The sequence below is a fragment of the Hoplias malabaricus genome, chromosome 17 (genome assembly GCF_029633855.1).
Source record: "Hoplias malabaricus isolate fHopMal1 chromosome 17, fHopMal1.hap1, whole genome shotgun sequence".
NCBI lineage: Eukaryota > Metazoa > Chordata > Actinopteri > Characiformes > Erythrinidae > Hoplias > Hoplias malabaricus.
In genome coordinates, this window is record NC_089816.1 from 4,283,468 (window position 1) to 4,303,637 (window position 20,170).

At 40.5% G+C, this 20,170-nt stretch overlaps 4 protein-coding genes across 5 annotated transcripts; 2 read left to right on the forward strand and 2 right to left on the reverse strand.

The window, feature by feature from the left end:
* Positions 1 to 195: 195 nt before the first annotated feature.
* On the reverse strand, positions 196 to 5,090 carry zbtb33 (zinc finger and BTB domain containing 33). The gene is made up of 2 exons (XM_066648591.1): positions 4,953 to 5,090; positions 196 to 3,577 (listed from the first exon to the last, which is right to left on the reverse strand). The coding sequence occupies exon 2, from the start codon at positions 3,573 to 3,575 to the stop codon at positions 1,665 to 1,667; it is 1,911 nt and encodes a 636-aa protein (XP_066504688.1). The 5' UTR covers positions 3,576 to 3,577; positions 4,953 to 5,090; the 3' UTR covers positions 196 to 1,664.
* A 504-nt stretch (positions 5,091 to 5,594) lies between these two features.
* nkap (NFKB activating protein) lies at positions 5,595 to 9,399 on the forward strand. Its single transcript, XM_066649063.1, has 8 exons — positions 5,595 to 6,279; positions 6,793 to 6,873; positions 6,965 to 7,029; positions 7,129 to 7,224; positions 7,447 to 7,486; positions 7,575 to 7,763; positions 8,699 to 8,848; positions 8,939 to 9,399. The coding sequence occupies exons 1-8, from the start codon at positions 5,963 to 5,965 to the stop codon at positions 9,111 to 9,113; spliced, it is 1,113 nt and encodes a 370-aa protein (XP_066505160.1). The 5' UTR covers positions 5,595 to 5,962; the 3' UTR covers positions 9,114 to 9,399.
* A 2,647-nt stretch (positions 9,400 to 12,046) lies between these two features.
* On the reverse strand, positions 12,047 to 13,458 carry ndufa1 (NADH:ubiquinone oxidoreductase subunit A1). The gene is made up of 3 exons (XM_066649064.1): positions 13,235 to 13,458; positions 12,537 to 12,626; positions 12,047 to 12,153 (listed from the first exon to the last, which is right to left on the reverse strand). Exons 1-3 carry the CDS (start codon positions 13,334 to 13,336, stop codon positions 12,133 to 12,135), a joined length of 213 nt encoding a protein of 70 aa, XP_066505161.1. The 5' UTR covers positions 13,337 to 13,458; the 3' UTR covers positions 12,047 to 12,132.
* Positions 13,459 to 13,798: 340 nt separating this feature from the next.
* upf3b (UPF3B regulator of nonsense mediated mRNA decay) lies at positions 13,799 to 19,304 on the forward strand. 2 transcript variants are annotated; one of them, XM_066649061.1, is made up of 10 exons: positions 13,799 to 14,171; positions 15,611 to 15,717; positions 15,845 to 15,951; positions 16,097 to 16,195; positions 16,289 to 16,399; positions 16,483 to 16,526; positions 17,092 to 17,283; positions 17,505 to 17,665; positions 17,817 to 18,141; positions 18,461 to 19,304. In XM_066649061.1, exons 1-10 carry the CDS (start codon positions 14,058 to 14,060, stop codon positions 18,590 to 18,592), a joined length of 1,392 nt encoding a protein of 463 aa, XP_066505158.1. In that variant the 5' UTR covers positions 13,799 to 14,057; the 3' UTR covers positions 18,593 to 19,304. The 2 variants fall into 2 exon arrangements, with proteins under 2 accessions (XP_066505158.1, XP_066505157.1); XM_066649060.1 differs by having other exon boundaries at positions 13,801 to 14,171; positions 17,814 to 18,141.
* Positions 19,305 to 20,170: the final 866 nt, after the last annotated feature.

Sequence of the window (20,170 nt, forward strand, 5' to 3'; positions counted from 1 at the left end):
TCATGACTTCACTCAAAGCCATACTGTGAAAACTATGGAAATCATTAATAGACACCACTTTTCAAACGGGACGCCATTCACATGATCAACAACAACAAAAAGAATAAGGAAGTACTCTATACAGTTTTATTTCACTTTGTACATCACTAAGACCTAATAAATATGGTTCCAACACAAAAGAGAAACTGTTAAAAATGAAGGTCTTTAGTAGTATAAAATATGTTCATGATTAACAACTGTTAGAGCACACGCTTTCTGACTGAGGAAATACTGAATTCAATCCTATGGTCCGAAACTGTTCACCTACTGACAAGACTACAGTGAAATATACATAAGACAAGAATTGTACAAAAACACAACATGTAAATGACAACCCAGGACTCTTTTAAGTTAACCGTACAACTCACTTGGTTGGGACACTACTGTTCAGTAGAGGCATATCATGGTTGCTTTGAAAATTCAGATTTTCTTTTTGGTGGATGATATTAACTGCAGGATATATGGCCAGCATATAAATAAAATAATACAATTTTATGGACATATAACTAAAAGACATCCACAGACTTATTCCATCCATCACCAAAACATAAATAAAAACGATGCCTCTTCGTGTTTGTATCCATGTAGTAAACTGATCTACTGCTAGTCTGCCAGCAAAACAAATACATTTATTTAAATTATACAAAACCTAAGAGATAAAATAAAGTTTATGATCAATCCCTGTGAAAACCAAGGGAATCAAAACGACGTTGATGTTTTGAGGCTGGGACGAGGTTGTGCTGTTTATTATATGTCTTTTGTTGAGAGTATGAGGTGCCAAAACACTGGAATATGTAATACACAGTATTTTCAGCCCCTGAAGTACTGGATGCTCGTATAGACTGTAAATAAAACCGTTGCACATTTACCTCCATGTTTGTTATCCTTGTCATGATCCTTTAGTATATCCATAAGTGTAAATTAATCTATACATTGACCTTACAAGACCAGAAAATAAGAGCATGTAAACTGACATTTGAAGAGCTATCATGATTGACGTACAAAAAGGAACCTACAGAACTGTATCAAACTACACCATGATTCAAACAAGATTTGAGACACATTTGTTCCCGCAATCTACTCATCCACTTGTCCAAGGCAATTCAACAATTCTATCATAAAAGGTACAAAATGTAGTATTTTCCTAGGTTAGTTCGCTTTGTGGCATCGTTTGAGTGGTATGTAATTTAGATGATTTGTCATAATGTAACTTTCATTGCTCAAGAAAGAGTGAAAGGCATATTACAAGTCACATCTGGCCACTCTGTGAAACTGGTAATTACTGCTGTTAGGTTGATTTCACCTAATGTTTTGCTTTAAAGAAATACTACTTGCTGTACCTTAAACAGAAGCAATATTATAGAAGAGCTGTTATTTTTAATGTAATAAGTACTCTTACCAATCATTGGTCAAATGTGAATAAGAGCTATAAAAAATGAAGAGGAGAAAGAAAAAGAAAGAAGGAAGGGAGCAGGAAGAAAATAAAAATAAAAGCACCTTGAATTCCCAACTCATACTTTTCTCTCTGCTCAGTCCTTCTTTGCTGAAATTACCCCGCTTTCTCAGGTACAGAATTCATTGAGACCCGAATACAAAAGGCACCAAATTCAGCACATCACGTCTGCTCAGTATGTCTCTGGGATGACAAATTCAAACTCTGTCATGTTCTCAGTGTTCATTTGGTTTCCAGGTCGAGGCGGAAGTGCTGGGCGCGCGTGGGCACCTGGACGTGTGTGCGCATCTGGTTCCACAAAGATGTCATCCCAGTTTAACGTTTTGCTTTGGCCAGATTGAACTGGCTGGTTTGTAAAATGAGATTTCCCAGGGCTGATGTGCTGGACAAGTCCTTCTTCGTTTATGATTGGAATCCCTCCTGTTTCCTCTGACACAAAGGAGTATGGTTTAAACTGCAGTGTTTTACAAGGAAGGAGACGGTACAAGTTGTTGTCTGTGTCGTCCTTTTCCTTCCTGCCTGAGGGATCTTGATTGTGAGCTTGTTTACAGTGAGAAGACAACAGCTGGTAGTTTAGGAACATTTCATTACACAGCAGGCACTGGTACCTCCTTTCCCCTGTGTGAGTAATCTCATGTTTCGTTCTGTACTCTGCAAGGGCAAATACTTTGTTGCAGTAACGACAGGGGTACTTTCTTTCCCAAGAATGTGTGTTAAAATGACGCCGGAGACTTGTCAGGCACACATAAGGACGCTTACACACAACACATACATAAAAAGTCTTGCCATCCATGATGAGCTCATAGTGATCCTCTTGCTCCATTTTGGATTTCTTCTTGCCTCGAGGTGTGATGCTGGACACGTTGCTGGCATTCACTGGAGTTGTCTGTGATTTTCTTCCAGGGCCTGCATTAGACTCTACCTCTCCTGTGTCTTCTTTCACAGGAACAATGTCGTAAGTGTTCTCTCCTATGTTTGCGTACACTTTACATCCGGGTGAAAGTGAATCAATTTCCGAGGCTTTGTCTAATGTTATCGTCTTTTTGGTGGACACTTTTGAAGATGTGTCAACTCCAGGTCCATTGCTGTTGCTGAATAACGGCCTCACATCTGACAGTTTGATTTTGCCTGGCTGGTCAGGGGATTGCTCCAGCAAAACCTTCTTCCTCTGGACTCCAAGCACTTCAGTGCCTTCCAGAGGTAGAGAGGAATTATGGGATTCTGGGTTGAAGCTGTACATGTGCGCTGGAGTGGAGGGGGCACTGTGTGTGGATGTTCTTGCAGGAGAAGCAGGAATACTCCTGTTGGGGTCTGGAGACCTCATGGGGCTGGCTAGAGGCGTTGTCTCTCGCTGTGGTGAAGGGACTACTACAGGCTCAGGAGGGCGCTTGCATTTCTCAGGTTGGTCTGTGTTCACTCCTTCCTCATGTGTCACTTTTTGTTTTTTAGCCTCTGGTCCTCCTTCAGCACACACGTTCATATCCTGAGCTGGCTTGGCCTTCTGAGTTTTCGGAGCTTCCAACTCTGAAACAAAGACAACATCACCGCTCTCTGTTTCATCCTTCTCAGGGCTGCAGCCAGTCATTTTAAATTCTTCAGCAGACAACGAGAAGGTTTCAGTGATGATCGGCATGTTCTCTAATCCGGACTCATTTTTCTCAGATGCACTGACGCTGCTGTTATCTCCTTCTTTTGAAAAACCACTCAAACCCTTTACTTTTGAAAGCGGTGCTGCAAGCTTGGCAATAAACTTGACACCCAAGATCTGTCCGGCATTAATAAGCTCTTCAAGTTTGTCCGATCTAATTCTGTGGAGTTTCGAGGTATATATGTAATTCAAAATTATCTCAAATATGTCTGCCTTGATAAAATTGAGTTCTATTACATGTCCCGCGACAGAAAAAAGCTGGCGAAAATAAGTGCTGGCTGCTGAAAGCATTGTCTTGTGGGCCTTGAACTTGTGGTCTTGAACAACGATGGTCACGTCACAGAATAATCCATTGTTTCGCTGCTCACTGATAGACTCCAGCAATGACAGAGGAAACTGTGTGTCTGCTACAGATATCAGCTTTAATTTTGACATACCTGCAAAGAGAAAAATGAGGAAGGTTCACAAATACAGCAATTATTTTGGTAGTCTCAATATGCTATTAATGACATAAGATTGTCTTTGCTCAACTATTTTTACAGCACAAAAGACAAAGCATTAAAGAGAAAATTCTGTCACTACTTAAAGAAATACAGTATGTCAGTGTCATTGTCATTAAGAGTGGTCTAAATGTGAAAGGATTTTACATTATTTGTAAAAGGATCCAGGCAAGATGATGTCATACACAAACATTTCATGTACTGTTCAGAAACACCACTCTTTACACCTATGTTTTCTGAATTTTAATCAGTAAATGATGATGATGAAAAGGCACACGTCTTGCAACATTTTCCTTGGGGACTACTGTGACATTCCTTTTGATCATGAATGAACATGTAATAACTATATCCAATAACTTCATCCAAAAACTACATGTATGTGAATATACTTTTTCGCCATTAACCATTTAAATGTTACATATTTCTTTGAAAAGCTGTTGGAGGACGCCTGGTTACCATCACCACTGTGAGCAACCCTAACTATTAGTTTCACTAAATTGCACTTCATATCAAACAACTCTCATGACACTGTCTCAACTATTAAATTATGAGAGCGTCTGAAAATTCATGGGAATTACTTTTTAAACTCAACATAGTGGACTAAGCCCAGTATTATGAACAGTTCTAAAGAGTAATGGACATATTACAAAGAAAGGTTAAGTGAATTTATGTTTATTTGACACTGCTTGGGTGGTTAAAACTTAAAATGGATGAGGTATAACTGAAAACGTGTGTGAGATATCACTTCATACAATGAGATGTATTGTTGTGCAAAGCGACATAGGCTATGCCTCCCAAACGTGCTGTCAGCTTTATTCATTAAAGACATTAAAACAGAAAGCACACTCTTTAACAAATTTAGAGCACCGTATACGCCTTAAATTGCAGCTGAGGTGATTAAAGCTGCATTTGTGTTGTTTGTAGGATATTAAATGTTGATAACTGGTCATATGCAGAGAGCTTTAGCCTGCTAACGTTCGCTAATCTGTACAGAAACAACAAAAGCACAGATTAATAAAAAAAGGCTGCGGGAATATTTTATATACATCGAGAATAGAACATTGTGACAGTCAGATTTTTCGTATTGGGGCTCAGGAAATACCCCACGGAACTACAACAGTCGTGAGAAAGGAATTATAAACAGAAAAACCGGGCTAACATGCTAATACGTGTCCACTTTATCTTCCTGCTCCGGCGGCGGGCTGAGGCCTGGCTCTGTAGAAACTTACTCTAAAACAGCTTTTAAGCCAAACACATCCCAGATGTTAAAAACGTGTCCGTATCCACTCTTAAATAATGCCCGAATACACACCTGCAGTGCCGAGTTTCTGCTTCCAGTCTTCTACACCTAAAATCTACACAATGTGTCTTTTGTGGCGGTAGACAACAAAAAAGAAGACCTTTCGGTGAAGCGAAGCTGTGAGTCAGTGTTCAACCAACAGGAGCCGCACAAACCCCAATAACACACACATCAGCGGAAAACATCTGCATATGAACACGCTTCATATCCTTTATTTCTCTTTGGGTTATTAAAAACTGATTTGCCGTCCAGGTATCAAATGAAATCCTTGTAATATATAATGATATATCTACTCTGGATAGTGGAACTGAGTTGGTTTCATAAGTTTATGATGTCAAAAACCCCGATTGTCTACTGTTTTTCGAAATATTGCAGTTTCAAAGCTGACGTGTTGAACCATAGCGGTGTATGTTTATTTTGCTTATGATACATCTTCCAGCTTATACCAGTTGATAAGCCTCCACCTTACCACGTGCAAATTAACAGTGTAAAATACTTGATATTTACTTAAGGGTCTCGATATCTGTATCTGTACTAAAAACATTAAATACACAATAAACCAGAGGACGTGTTTTTATGCTATTAATTATTCGAGTACAATTTTGAATTTGTTAGTGATTGATTTATTTTATGAGTGCTGGCCGCACTTCCGCTCCGGTGCTGTAGGGGCGCTGCCACAGAAGAGAGGGAGGGTCAGTAGCTTTAACTTCGACAGGCCGATATACGCCATATCTCTGGTTCTTCGTGATTTATCTATGTAAAACGGCCTGTTTTAGTTGATTCTGTGGCGTGGTTGAGGTACAGTGCCGGAGCGAGGTTAAATGCTGTCAGTTTTGTATTCAGTTTATTTCATTTTTGGGCTATAAAGAACGTATCGCTAACGTTTTGTTAGAGCGACAGTGTCACAGAGATGTAAATAACGCAGGACCAGTAAGTGTTTGGTTATTAAATGAACATAAAGAGAAGAATCCAGGATAAACAGTTAAAATAAAAAGGCTTTAGAAGCAAATAATTCCTGAAATATGCCGGAACTCGCAGCCCATGACTCCGAGGCGCCGAGCCCCAGAAGACGGAGACGGAGCGGCTCCAGCAGCCCGGGCAACGAGATGAGTCCTGCGGCCAAGAGCTCCAGACACGACCGCGGTGAAGAACGGAGGCCGGAGCCTAGAGAGCGGAGCAGAAACCGCTTTAGGACAGAGAGCTCCAGGTCCAGATCCCGCTCCAGAGACAGGGCTCGGGATAAAATGTCCTGGGACCGAGGATACGGAGGATCACGGTCCGATTACTACGACAAGAGAGACGACGCACAGCGACAAAGACAAGAAGCTTTTATCGCCAGGTAAACATTAGTTTAATAGTTTTTTACACCGCCCCTGAAATGTTTTTTTTTTTTGAGACAACCACAACTGACCACCGAATATAATGTGGTGCACATACAGAAAGTATCATATATTATTCAGTGAATGCCTGTATCTGATGCTCAAGAGCTGTTCTTTCAGAGTCTCACCACATTCCGAGTCCCCGAAATAACTTAATGTGATATTAGGAGTATACATTTACCGTCTAAAAGCCTTATAAATATCCAGATTAAAATGGAACATCTTTTCAGTTAGTTCAGAATATGCATTTGCGGTTCTATATCCACTTTGGTAACTTGCAGCTCTAAGTTGGCAGGAGTTGTGCCCTAGGTTTATGACATAAGAAACTCTGGCTGACAGAATTGGTCCATTTGGGAATGTCTTTGGGATACCGCAATGCAGAAACGATCAGCTATTGGAACAACTGTTTTTTTCACTCATGATACATCTTTATATACAGTCTTATAAAATTCAAGTGCCTTTTTCTTTCTTAGGCGTTTGCAGGAACGAGAGAGGATCGGTGAACTGGGATGTCCTGAGGTCTGGGGCTATTCACCAAGAGTCAGGGAACCTGAGTATGTCTAATATTAAAGCGTATTAAATTCATCTACAGCAAGCGACTGTGCACAGATCTTTTACGACCTAGTGTTGTTCCTTCTTTTCCAGCTCTGATGAACACACTCCCGTTGAGGAAGATGTGAAGAACAGCAGCTCAGTTTCCAGTTCTGAAGGTAAAGTGAGGTACCATTTACCAGACTTTTATTAGAAGGAATGTTCTAGTCGTCTTGTAACAAGAAATTAATTAGGTATTTTAATTTTCATATTCACAGAGGAAAGAAAAAAGAAAAAAAAGAAGAAAAAGAAGTCAAAGAAGAAGAAAGCCCGTAAGCACTCGGAGGAAAGCGAGTCAGAAAGTGACTCTGAGGGTTAGTTTTATTGTTTTGTTTTTTCTGCCCTGTTTGTCCCCCAATTTGAACTTATTTCTAACATTAATTAGCTCAATCTTTATGATAAATTCATGCTTAACAAATTGTGGTAACCCCCCCCCCCCATTGGAGTAAAGTAATAAAGCTTTACAGCAGAGTTAAACCAACAAAGTCAAAAAGTCCAGTTTGATTTCATGTATATCATAAATGTATTGTTTGCAGAAGAGGTCAAGAAGAAGAAAAAGAAGAAGAAAAGTAAAAAGTAAGTGCTTGGTATTTTCGTGTGCTTATTTTTACTTTTTTATGGTTGTTGTAAAAACGCTGTTTTGACATATTATTGTCACCTATAGGAAGAAATCGAAGAAGAAGAAGGCTAAAAAGAGCCGTAAAGAATCCAGCAGTTCTAGCAGTGATCAGTCTGGTGAGGAAGAGGAGGACATGAACGACGAGCTCTGGGTAGAGAAAACCTCTATAGATGAACATGTTGTGGGGCCTGAAGCTCCATTAACGCACCTGTCTCAGGACGATAAACCATTAGAGTGAGTTTTTGCATCTACTAATTTTTCTATCCATGGTTAGTACAGCCATTGTGTTTTTATAGACCACCGTGTCTGTGCATTTGTTTTTCTTGAGTTTTTCAAAAGAAACAGAAATGCACTATTAAACAATATAATTAATTAACACCAGTTCCTCACACCAAGCCCCTGACCACCACATCAGACTGAATTTGCTGCTGTGTATATGGAGTATTTTTCTGAGATTTCCAGCCTTATGATGTGAATTCTGCAGATAGCAATATTTGTGGCAACATTTTCATTCATTATCTGTAACCGCTTATCCAGTTCAGGGTTGCGGAGGGTCCAGAGCCTACCTGGAATCATTGGGCGCAAGGCGGGAACACACCCTGGAGGGGGCGCCAGTCCTTCACAGGGCAACCCAGACACACTCACACACACATTCACTCACACACTCACACTTTTGAGTCGCCAATCCACCTACCAATGTGTGTTTTTGGACTGTGGGAGGAAACCGGAGCACCCGGAGGAAACCCACGCAGACACAGGGAGAACACACCACACTCCTCACAGACACTCACCCGGAGGAAACCCCCGCAGACACAGGGAGAACACACCAACTCCTCACAGACATTCACCCGGAGGAAACCCACGCGGACACAGGGAGAACACACCAACTCCTCACAGACATTCACCCGGAGGAAACCCACGCGGACACAGGGAGAACACACCAACTCCTCACAGACAGTCTCCCGGAGCGGGAATCAAACCCACAACCTCCAGGCCCCTGGAGCTGTGTGACTGCGACACCTACCTGCTGCGCCACCATGCCGTCTGTGGCAACATTTTGTATTTCAGAACCCTACCAATCCCAGAATTCACGGGATACCTGTGACAGCTTTAGGGGTATACAGTAAAACTTTTTCCCCTTTCTTTCCTGGTCTTCTTTCTTTCTCTAGTTTTGGTCATGCCCTGCTGCCTGGTGAAGGTGCCGCTATGGCAGAGTATGTAAAAGCAGGAAAGCGTATTCCGAGGAGAGGTGAAATAGGTCTGACCAGTGATGAGATTGCAGATTTTGAGAAGTCTGGATATGTGATGAGTGGAAGCAGGTCTGTATCAGTGTCTTTTTAAGTTCAAATCATGTAGTTGTGTATATAACGACACAAATCTATGTACTGACTTTTCTGTGCTTGATATAGACATCGTCGTATGGAGGCTGTGCGTCTGAGAAAGGAAAACCAGATTTACAGTGCAGATGAGAAGAGAGCCCTCGCATCTTTCAACCAGGAGGAGAGGAGAAAGAGGGAGAGTAAAATTCTCTCCAGCTTCAGGGAAATGGTGTACAGGAAGACCAAGGGCAAAGAGGAGAAGTAAACTGTCAGAAGTAGTTATTCAGATCTTTGCTTTCTGTGTAATGTAATTTAATGGGAGATATTCATCTTTTTAATTTTTAAAATTCTTGCTGTACGAGGTATAATACCATTTTCACAAACACTGTGTATTTCCACATTTTATTTTGTAAAATAGTCCCCGTGCCTTAGATTATCTTTTTAGTGCTCTGAAATGTTTCTGCAACATCTCTATAAACCTCATTCAGTCTGCATCTAAATAATCATATGTACAAAATATCCATTGCAAACCAGAATAAACAATCTTTTTTGTCACATAAAATTATAGGTGAGCTGTGTATTTTTTTTAAACATTCTTATACTGAGCAGCTTTAGTGTTTAAAATAAGGGGTGGGAAGCAGTAAAAATGTACACTAGGTAAGATTTGGTGATTTAGTTGCTGGGGCTCCCCCTGCAGTTGCATCACAATAAGTTTAAAGCAGGACTCGACTAATTTTTTGCACTGGTTCGCCAATTTTTTTTTTTTTTTTTTTAGGTGCACCAGCCCAAGTTAGTTGCACCCACATTTTCATGTGAATCACAATTAACACAGCAGTTTTACAATTTCTTTTACAAGAGGCCCTCCCACCTGAACTCTGAGCAAAACGTGACCATTTTTTGACAGTTGCACCTGATTATCCTCAACTACCTCCTTTTTTGGCTAAAGAATAAACAGCCAGCTGTATACAGAAAACATAATGAGGTGTAAACAAACTATATTTAGTTTAAAAATGTATACATATACAGTTTTAACATAATTAGTTTGTGATCAGCCCTCCAGCATCCAAGTCAGCATCACTCTAATTCTGTACCAGGTTCAGTCCTTAAGGTGGCTGTTTATACTCCAGCTTGCAGCTTTGTGTCACCTTAAATTATGCAGTAGTTTTGTCCAGGCACCTGTAACTCTTTCACTGTTTAAGGTGTAACGGAAACTTTAAATATGCTGGTGTTAGTATGATTGTGTGACTATTGCGACAGCATTTAATGTGGAACTGAAAGGTTGAAGAATTTAACGTAGCACTTGGAAATAACTACTTAATTTTTTAATGTGGAATGAAATAGTAAGCAACTTTTAGACTGTACTGGTGTGTTTGGGAAAGTTTAAACATGTACTAGACAGTATAAAAGAGGGAAGCATGAATTGCTTTAATATATTTCCTGGTAGACGTCTGCACTGACTTTGGACTTGATGTAACACAGTGGACCAACACCAGCAGAAGACACGGCTCCACAAACCATCACTGATTGTGGGAACTTCACACTAGACTCAAGCAGCTTGGACTGTCCCTCTCCACTCTCCCTCCAGAATCTGGGACCTTGATTTCCAAAGGAAATGCTAAATTTACTTTAATCTAAAAACAAGGCTTTGGACACTGAGCAACAGTCCAGTTCTTTTTCTCTTTGGCCCAGTTGAGATGCTTCTGCCACTGTCTCTGGGACATGAGTGGCTTGACACAAGGAGTGCGACAGTTGTGGCCCATGTCTTGGATGCGTCTGTGTGTGGTGGCTCTTGAAGCACTGGCTCCAGCAGCAGTTCACTCCTTGTGGATCTCACACACATTTTTGAATGTCCTTTTCTTGACAATACTCTCAAGGCTGCGGTTATCTCTGTTGCTTGTGCACCTTTTTCTACCACTGAACTTTCCATTAATATGCCTGTTACAGCAGGAGGGTGTCAATGACTGCCTTCTGGACATATTCATCAACATTAAAAGAAACAAACACTTGAAATGGATCTTGCTGTTTGTGATGAATCTGAGGTTCACTTTTTGAATTGAATTACTGAAATAAATGTACTTTTAGATTATATTCTAATTTATTGAGATGCACCTCTGTGTTCTGTAAGTTTTCTATAAGATAGTGTATATTAAGATAGTTTTTTTTCCAAGACTCTAAACAATAGTGTCCTTTGCCATTTTAGAAATACCAATAAAATTCTAATATTTAATATAGGATATTGTCCTTAAATTTTCAGTAGACCCCATATGAATTTGGACATCAGAGGTTTCATTGTTGTAAGACATATCCTCATGACTCAGCAGTGTTTGAAAACTTTGTATTTTAAGCTTGATACCTACTCAGATACAAGTTAAATAATCAAAATTATTTTTGTGGGCGGCACACTGGCACACCAGGTAGTGTTGCAGTTTCATAGTTGTGGGATCAAGTGCCACTCCGGGTGCCTTTCTGTGAGGAGTGTGGTGTGTTCTCCCTGTGTCTGCGTGGGTTTCCTCCGGGTGACTGTCTGTGAGGAGTGTGGTGTGTTCTCTCTGTGTCTGCGTGGGTTTCCTCCAGGTGACAGTCTGTGAGGAGTGTGGTGTGTTCTCTCTGTGTCTGCATGGGTTTCCTCCGGGTGACTGTCTGTGAGGAGTGTGGTGTGTTCTCCCTGTGTCTGCGTGGGTTTCCTCCGGGTGACTGTCTGTGAGGAGTGTGATGTGTTCTCCCTGTGTCTGCGTGGGTTTCCTCCGGGTGACTGTCTGTGAGGAGTGTGGTGTGTTCTCCCTGTGTCTGCGTGGGTTTCCTCCGGGTGACTGTCTGTGAGGAGTGTGGTGTGTTCTCCCTGTGTCTGCGTGGGTTTCCTCCAGGTGACTGTCTGTGAGGAGTTGGTGTGTTCTCCCTGTTTCCGCATGGGTTTCCTCCGGGTGCTCCGGTTTCCTCCCATGGTCCAAAAAACACACGTTGGAAGGTGGATTGGTGACTCAAAAGTGTCCGTAGGTGCGAGTGTGTGAGTGAACGTTTGTGTGTTGCCCTGTGAAGGACTGGCGCTCCCTCCAGGGTGTGTTCCTGCTTTGCGCCCAATGATTCCAGGTAGGACCCACTGCAACCCTGAACTGGATAAGCGGTTACAGATAATGAATGAATGAATTATTTTTGTTTATAACTTGGCTACATATAAATCATGAATAAAGCACAAATCAAACAGAGTATTTACATAAATTTAATGGACAGATGAACAAAATACATATTTCTAACTTTTGGACAGGGTCAGAACACATGGATGCTCCTTAGTTGATGTTTTCAAGCCCCTGTGAAATCAAGCAGACAATAATCAGAGTACTGCAACAGCCACTTACATTCACTCAAGTACTACTTCTTGAATATATTCTAATTGTAATACACATCTATTCAGGTCTGTTAGTCGGAAAATAATCCTCTTTTTACTTTACTTTATTCCATTTTAACTGTTCATGTTAAGTCACTTAGACTTTGTGTATATTGTCATTATGTTTGCTGCTCTGTTACTTCGTGACACATCGGTGACTTTAGAGCTTTGACATTTTACTTCATAAGGATCCAAGAACAAGAACGAAATTGTACAAAAGAAAGTTCCAAAGCTGATAGATACAGGAATATCTAAGTAAAGACTTTCAGAAAAAATAGTATAAAATAATAATAATCTGACATTTACCTTTGACTTGTAATAGGCTCCAGTCCCTGACAATCTCTTGTCTCTCTGCATCAGGTACCAGTGGTAAGGAACTCTCGCTACCCTTTTCTCCTAAATAACACAAGAAATATAAATATAATTTTAGCCTAAATTAAATTAGAGTATGATTTGTTTGTGTCCTGTTGTTCTTACGCACAGATGTGTGCTCTTTAAATGATATTAGTAAGATGAAGCTTAACAGCAAAGTCTAATCCAAAAACGCAATGCAGTATGGGTAGTAACTAGATACACTATATACACGACAATGTTTTAGCAGAACCAGCTTCTATTTTGCCAAGGCCGTACCCTTTAAAGGTCATTTCCCCCAGTGATTCTTCACCATATGCCACATAATTGTACTAACACTTATTATGGGATGTATTAGAGAATCTGTTCTAAGCATAGTACGACTACAAAGCAATTTGGGTTTTACATCTCATTAGATTGTAATCAAAATAATCATACTATATAGTGTGCTGATGTTTGGAGGTAAAATGACTAATTACCTTTTTAATAAAAAGTCTAATAGTTAACTTTTCCCAGCACAGGGTCCAGAGAATTTTCCAGTATCCATTTGTGAAGTACAGAACATATATGTATGAATAGTCAATGTAAAACGAATAAAGTTGATTAATAACGCGGTAGAAAATGAAAAATTGGATGAAGCTGTGATCTCTAACCTTTCCTCCGTTGGTGTATTTCTGTATCTCTGCGGTGGCAATGCCGGGAATTATTAAACACACCGTCATTATAGCAAACCCCGGCAATATTTCATACCACATGATGGAGATAAAATGTATTCCTGTACAGAGTTTATTTACAAAATAACTCCTCTCTGCTCTGTTATTGCCAAAATGTCGGCTGTCCTCACGGTCACCAGACTGGTTTCCGGTTCTGTTCCTATTCTTCCCCTACAGCCCTCTGCTTTTCTATGAAGTGGACATCTTCCCCTCGAAATGTTGCCTTTCAATCCTATAAAATGTATCATATTGATTAAAGGCGTATTGTATTTACCAGTATGGATGTTAAATGTTTTTTCGATAAGCCAATCCAATGTGTTACATCATTCTTTCCAACATCCGTGAACGAAGACGAATTGTTAAAGAAATGTGATTCACTTAAGGGGCGCGAGTATGAGAATGGAACAGGGCCGCCTTCTGCTTTCCTCATTAAATCACAGCTCCCTCTTGTGGTTGAAAAGGGCCTTGAGCCCCGCACAAATCTCACAAATATAAAATGGACGAAAACCGCAAGAATTTGATGTAAAGAGAGAATGCAGCTACAGTATCCACAGCTGTGTTAATGCAATAATTAATAGGTTTATTTATGTGCTTTAGTTTATACACCACTGCAATGGAGAGTCCCCCAGCCAATCAGAGACGAACTCCGAGCCTACGTCACGCCTAAAGGAAAAGTTGTGGAGCGGTTTCGACTGTTGACAGCTTATGAGCTTTGGGCTAAAAGACAGTGACAGTGGAATAAACGTATTTATCTAACAGAAACATGAAAGAAGACAAAGAGAATACTCGGCCCAGAGAAAAGAAAGTAGAAATCAAGTGTGAAGATGGTGAAAAGACTGAGAAGCCGACTAAAGAGAAGAAGGAGGTTATGACAAAGGTAGTTAGCTTTAGCTTAGCTATGTTGTTAGCTTCACAATAGTATCGTTAGTTTTAGTTTAGTAACTAAATTAATGCAATATTAGAAGAATTACGTTGGCCTGTCTTTAGTCAAGCTATATTATCTCGCCTATTGCAAGGGGTACATGTTTTTACATGTATCTAATTTGACTAACACTGCGTTAACTGCCTTGCTAAGTCCTAGCTAATGCTAATCTGCCAGAGCTGATCATACACCGATCAGTCAAAGGACTAAAATTATCTGCCTGTTTTTACACACTTTTGCCCATTCTGCCAGCTCCATTAACCGCACAGGAGCACTCTTTAGTTCTAAATTTACAGAATGAAGTCCGTCTCTTGCTTTGAAGACCTTTAGCAAATAAATGTCATCATGTCCGTCTGTCCATCACAGAGCAGCTATGATTTGGGTGGTGTGTCATTCTCAGCGCCGCCGTCGTGACATTGACGAGGTGGCGATGTGTTTCGTACGAGTGGATCAGACACAGCAGTGCTGCTGGAGTTTTTAAACGCCTCAGTGTCACTGCTGGACTGAGAATAGCTCACCAATCAGAACAGAACCTGAGGGCGGCACTGATTTAAGGACAAGAGGAGCTCCTGTCTCTGACTTTGTCTACTAGGTGTAGTTAGGTGTGTCTACAGTGGACACAGTGTCTAAAAACTCGAGCAGCGTTATTATGTCGGATCCACAACACACATTTACGTACACCACCACCATGTTTATGTCACAGCAGCACTGAGAACGATCCACCACTCAAATCACACATGCTCTGTGGTGGTCCTGAGCATTAAAGAATGGGATGGAAAAAGAGCAAAAAAAGTGTATGAAGAGCAACAGATGGACTACAGTCTGTAAATGTAGAACTAGATAGATACAATGTACCTATAAGGTTAGCAAAGCTGATAAAATGGAATAGGAGGACATTTTAATGTTGCAGCTGACCATGGATGGCTAAATATTTTGTAGACGCCTCGTACAATTATTGAATTCCACAACCATTTGATTTGCTCATGTACAGTGTTTATTATCTCAGTAGAAAAGCATGACATGGGATGCTCTGGAGCAGGTGTGTCCTTAATGCTAAGTGTGGGCTAAAGTGGTGTAAACAAATCATTTCTGGTTGTGGAAATACTCTTTTCTATTATCAGTGAAATTTCATAGTCTCAATATATGGTGGAGATGTTGTTTTTGGGCAGTTAAATGACTCTCAAACTGTGTTCATAACCAAGGTGTAACTAGGTGAGGGAACTTTCAGTGGTGTTATAAACTTTGGAAGCCTGGTTTCTATCAAAACTGTGTTTGCAGAGAGTTAAAAGAATGTTAATAAAAGAGTAAGGCATAATAATGTCTTCGGGGTTCTCGTTTAATTTGCTTCTGTTCTTAATCAACATTGTTATTCTGTTATGTTCTCTTTCACGTAGATCGTAATTCGTCGCCTCCCTCCGAGTTTAACTAAAGAAGAGCTAGAGGAGCAACTGCAGCCTCTTCCAGAAGTGGATTATCTTGAATTCTTCTCCAGTGACACTAGGTCTGTGACAGACAGGTTCAAAATGAAAACACTGACCACAGAATTAAAAACAGATTAAAATAACAGCTTTCATCATTTCTAATGTACTGTGACAGGGGAAGTGATGGCAGTTTCTGTTTTATTACAGCCTCTTTCCTCACCTTTTTGCAAGAGCATACATAAATTTCAGGAACCAGGAAGACATCGTTCTCTTTAGAGATCGATTTGACGGTTATGTCTTCATTGATAATCGAGGTTTGGCCAAATCATTTCAGCTCTATCCCACATTTTGTTTGTTCCCCAACGTTTTTCTTATGTTCGCTTATGTGTTTGTGATTGGCTATTTGATTTGGTACGTACCACTATTGTATAATAATATAATGGTGCTTTATGTGTAAAGGCCAAGAGTACCCTGCAGTTGTTGAGTTTGCACCATTCCAGAAGACTGCTAAAAAGAAGATTAAAAAGAAGGATGTCAAAAGTGGAACAATTGAAGAAGGTGATGAGACCGTCCTCTTCCATCTTTAAGAAAACAAGCAAAGTGTAATGGACCTTTCTCCAGCAATTAATAATACAATGTTTGTTTATGCAGATGCTGATTATAAGAAGTTTTTAGAGATATACAATGGGGATGACGAGAAATTGTCTTCTACTCCAGAGACTTTACTCGAAGAAATCGAGGCAAAGACAAAAGAACTGTTCGGTAAGGGAGTGTGTGCAGCTTTAGTTAAATATCAGTCGCCAGAATGAGAATGTTTTAATTATTTCTGAAATTTCTATTTTCAGCCAAGAAAACGACTCCTCTTCTGGACTTCCTCAAGAACAAACAGGTGAGCTCCCGTCTCATCTATGAGTGCGTCTTTAGGTCTGTTTGTTAAGTGATATCTGCATCAACTGGTGTGGAATACACAAAGGAACACAGATGTTTAGGTAAATCTAGAGTGTGAGATTCATTGTATTCACTCTGGTTGATCTTGATTGGGGCGGCACGGTGGCGCAGCAGGTAGGTGTCGCAGTCACACAGCTCCCAGTCACACAGCTCCTGGAGGTTGTGGGTTCGATTCCCGCTCTGGGTGACTGTTTGTAAGGAGTGTGGTGTGTTCTCCCTGTGTCTGCGTGGGTTTCCTCCCACGGTCCAAAAACACACGTTGGTAGGTAGATTGGCGACTCCAAAGTGTCTGTAGGTGTGTCTGTGTTGCCCTGTGAAGGACTGGCGCCCCCTCCAGGGTGTATTCCCCGCCTTGCGCCTTAAGTCACAGTAACTTATTACACACAGCTAATCCTTGTGCTTCAATATTTTGTAGAGTGTCAAAATATCAGTGTACAGGGTCAGCTTATTCTCATTTGCCTGCATAAATGCATAGGAGTACTTACACACTGTCACTCTTAATTCAGAGGATAAGAGAAGAGAAGAAGGAGGAGAGGAGACGGCGAGAATTGGAGCGAAAACGCTTACGTGATGAAGAACGGCGTAAGTGGAGGGAAGAGGACAGAAGGAAACGCAAAGAGGCTGAGAAATTAAAAAAAGCAGAGAAGATGACTGAAAAGGACAGAGAACAAAATAAAGAAGAACATCCAAAAATCAAGGTAATGAAGTGTATGTTGTGAAACCTGAGTAAAAAAAAGTGACAGATTTCCTTAAAAGGACACTACACAATATTTTTACCTTAAAATGACAACATGAAAGTCATTGTGATGCTTCACTTATCTGTAGTAGGGAGAACAGGCCCTCTGCACAGCAGAAACTGCACTATGTAATTTCACCTCCCTCCCCCACCCCATTGATAGAAAGTTGTTTTCTGCCGTAGCTCTTGAAGAAACCTGATAAACCAGAGATGGGTGATAACGAAAAGCCAAAAGAGAAGCCGAAGAAGCCAGACCGAGAAAAACTGAAAGATGAAAGAGCTCCAGGAGGGGCTGATGCAAAAAAACGTCAAAATGGTGAACACAGGGAGGATAAGGGAAGAAGGTCAGCACTCAAGGCATATGCCCATATACTGTTACAGGAAGTGCTTTTGTTTTCTTTGTAAGGTTTTTCAACCACTACGTATATGTGTTGTGTCCATTCTTAATTCTAATTAAATACTGAATCAGCACTTTTTCTCAACATCCTAAAGCAGGCTAGAAGACGACGGACGCAAAGAGCACAGAGACCGTGACGTAGATCGAGAGCGTGACCGAGACAGAGACAGGGAGCGCCGCCAAAAAGAGAAGGAGAGAATCAGAAGGCAGGACGAAGAACGTAGGAGAAGGCGGGACCGTCATGATGGAGAGAACACCTACAAAAAGAGAGAGGAAGAGGGGAAAAAGGAGCATGTTTGGGAGAAGAGAAAGCATGAGAATACTGGAGAGTCCTCTGGACACACTCAAACAGACAAGCCTGAAAAATCCTCTAAAGATGGTAAAAAGGAAGAAAATATAAAAAAGGATCGTTTAAGAAACAAGGTACGTCTGCTCAATGTGTGTCTGCTTACTATACACTAAAGTGGTGGAATTAAAATACCTTTCAGAAGAGAGTCAGTTGGAGTTTGCTGAAGCAGAAGCATAAAAATATAACACTGCACTGCGAACGTGTTAACTTTAAAGATAAATATAAAGGTAGCACTTCGTAGATCCTGAAATAAATAGTACACGGACCTTTGGTATTCAGACAGAGTGGATGTGGAACCCCTAGTTTATTAGCATCCCTAGGTTAGGCAGCTACCTGCTTCAGAATATGAATTGTTTATTGTTTTCATAATGAATACTTCTCGTTTTGCCACAGGATCGACCTGCCATTCAGCTGTACCAGCCTGGGGCGAGGAGCCGCAACAGAGCAGGAACAGGAGATGGACAAGTTGGAGATAAAAAAGCTGAGAGAGATGCCAAGAATACACAAGAGAAAGGGGGAGAGTGATGTTACCTGTTAGCATAATGTGAAGATTGAGAAGGAATTCTGGTGAAGCCAGGGCAAATGAGCATCTGAAAGGAAAGGTGCTGCCAAAGCAAGAGGTTTCTGTCCTTCTCAAGCTCTCTGTCAGAGAGACAGAGGCAAAAACCCTGTCACCCTACAGTGCCTGAATGAGCCCCCTTCATTTCTGTCTATAAGAAACACAAGGGAATGCTCTCACTCCCTGACTGATGCTTAGAGTTGAGCAGTGGGGCATAGCAAGAGAAGCCAAAGCGATTGGACCATGAGGATGCAAAGTGACCTTACTCTTGGTACACAGCCAAAACATACTTTACATCTGTTCCACTTTTTCTGGTAAATTCAGTTCCTTTAACTTAGCACACTCCAGCAGTAGTCCTAGGAAGTAATACCTGTCCAGTTTCAGTTCACTCGACTAATTAGTAAACTATGTTTTACAGTACACTCAGCTCAGACACTTACATCACTGATGCAGAGTTTATTTTGATGATATACATTTTGTTTCTCCAAACCAACCTTTTAATTTGTTAATTTGTTTGTGAAATATGAGATGAGCCATACACAAAGGTGTGATTTGGTAACATGCCTTTGCCATGGTCAGCTTTTTGTTGTTGTTTTTGTTTTATTCAAAGCTGACACTTATTTTGGACTTTTGCTGAATTTGATGAGTGGCCTTCCCTACTTTTGCAATAAAGCTTTACCCAACAAAGAACTGCTTTACTGAGTTTATTGGAAATTTCCCTCAGCTTCACACCACATCCTAAGGTGCACTCAAAGAGCCATTTGGACCCATTTCACACAGTAAAGAAAACATTAGGAGCCACAAAACCCTTTTTAAATTTTTAATGAAATAACACTGCGCATAACAGGGTTTTTGTTATGGTTATGTATAAACAAACTATACTGTGTTACATTTATGAAATCAATGAACGACTGCAGAGAAAATGAAATAACATTTCTGCATGAAACAAAACATTTTTAACTCCGAAAAAGACGTTGTGTTGACGGTTAAGTAAAATACTCAATGTCTATTTGAGTCCTTGTAGAAATGGGGAAAAAAATGCCGAACTAAAATTATCCACTGGAGGCAAACAATGCTGTCCTCTCTCTGTGTGCCGTCATTATTTTACTGGCGCCGTGCAGTCAGCGGTCAAACAGTTCAAGAAACCGCACACTGACGGGTGTCGCACTTTGGAAGTTGTGACGTATATTAAGAGCGACAAAAATATTTTAAATATTAAATACTAAAATATTTTAGATGTTACAAGATCGCCATAATCTTCATAGAATTACATTCTGAAAACGAACGAACCAAAATAAAATACATTTTAATTAAATACTCAGTAATTATTTTCAAAAGCTGAGCCGCCTCAGAGGGATCAAAGAGCCGCATGCGGCTATGGAGCTAGGAGTTGAAGACCCCTGCTAAGGTGTGTACTGCTAATGATCAAAGTTTGTGGTATTCAAACACCATTCTATGAATCATTTTTGAATGACAGAAGCCCAAAGGATTAGTGGCAAGCATATTCGACAAGTCCTTTTGATTTGACTGTTATTAAGAGAAAT

Coding starts and splice junctions, on each gene's coding strand:
- zbtb33 (XM_066648591.1), bottom strand. CDS start 3,575: ATGTCAAAATTAAAGCTGATATCTGTAGCAGACACACAGTTTCCTCTG.
- nkap (XM_066649063.1), top strand. CDS start 5,963: ATGCCGGAACTCGCAGCCCATGACTCCGAGGCGCCGAGCCCCAGAAGA. Junction 6,874..6,964: donor CCAAGAGTCAGGGAACCTGA/GTATGTCTAATA, acceptor CTTCTTTTCCAG/CTCTGATGAACACACTCCCG. Junction 8,849..8,938: donor TATGTGATGAGTGGAAGCAG/GTCTGTATCAGT, acceptor TGCTTGATATAG/ACATCGTCGTATGGAGGCTG.
- ndufa1 (XM_066649064.1), bottom strand. CDS start 13,336: ATGTGGTATGAAATATTGCCGGGGTTTGCTATAATGACGGTGTGTTTA. Junction 12,627..13,234: donor AATACACCAACGGAGGAAAG/GTTAGAGATCAC, acceptor TGTGTTATTTAG/GAGAAAAGGGTAGCGAGAGT. Junction 12,154..12,536: donor GAGCCTATTACAAGTCAAAG/GTAAATGTCAGA, acceptor TTGATTTCACAG/GGGCTTGAAAACATCAACTA.
- upf3b (XM_066649060.1), top strand. CDS start 14,058: ATGAAAGAAGACAAAGAGAATACTCGGCCCAGAGAAAAGAAAGTAGAA. Junction 16,400..16,482: donor AAAGACAAAAGAACTGTTCG/GTAAGGGAGTGT, acceptor TTCTATTTTCAG/CCAAGAAAACGACTCCTCTT. Junction 16,527..17,091: donor ACTTCCTCAAGAACAAACAG/GTGAGCTCCCGT, acceptor CTCTTAATTCAG/AGGATAAGAGAAGAGAAGAA.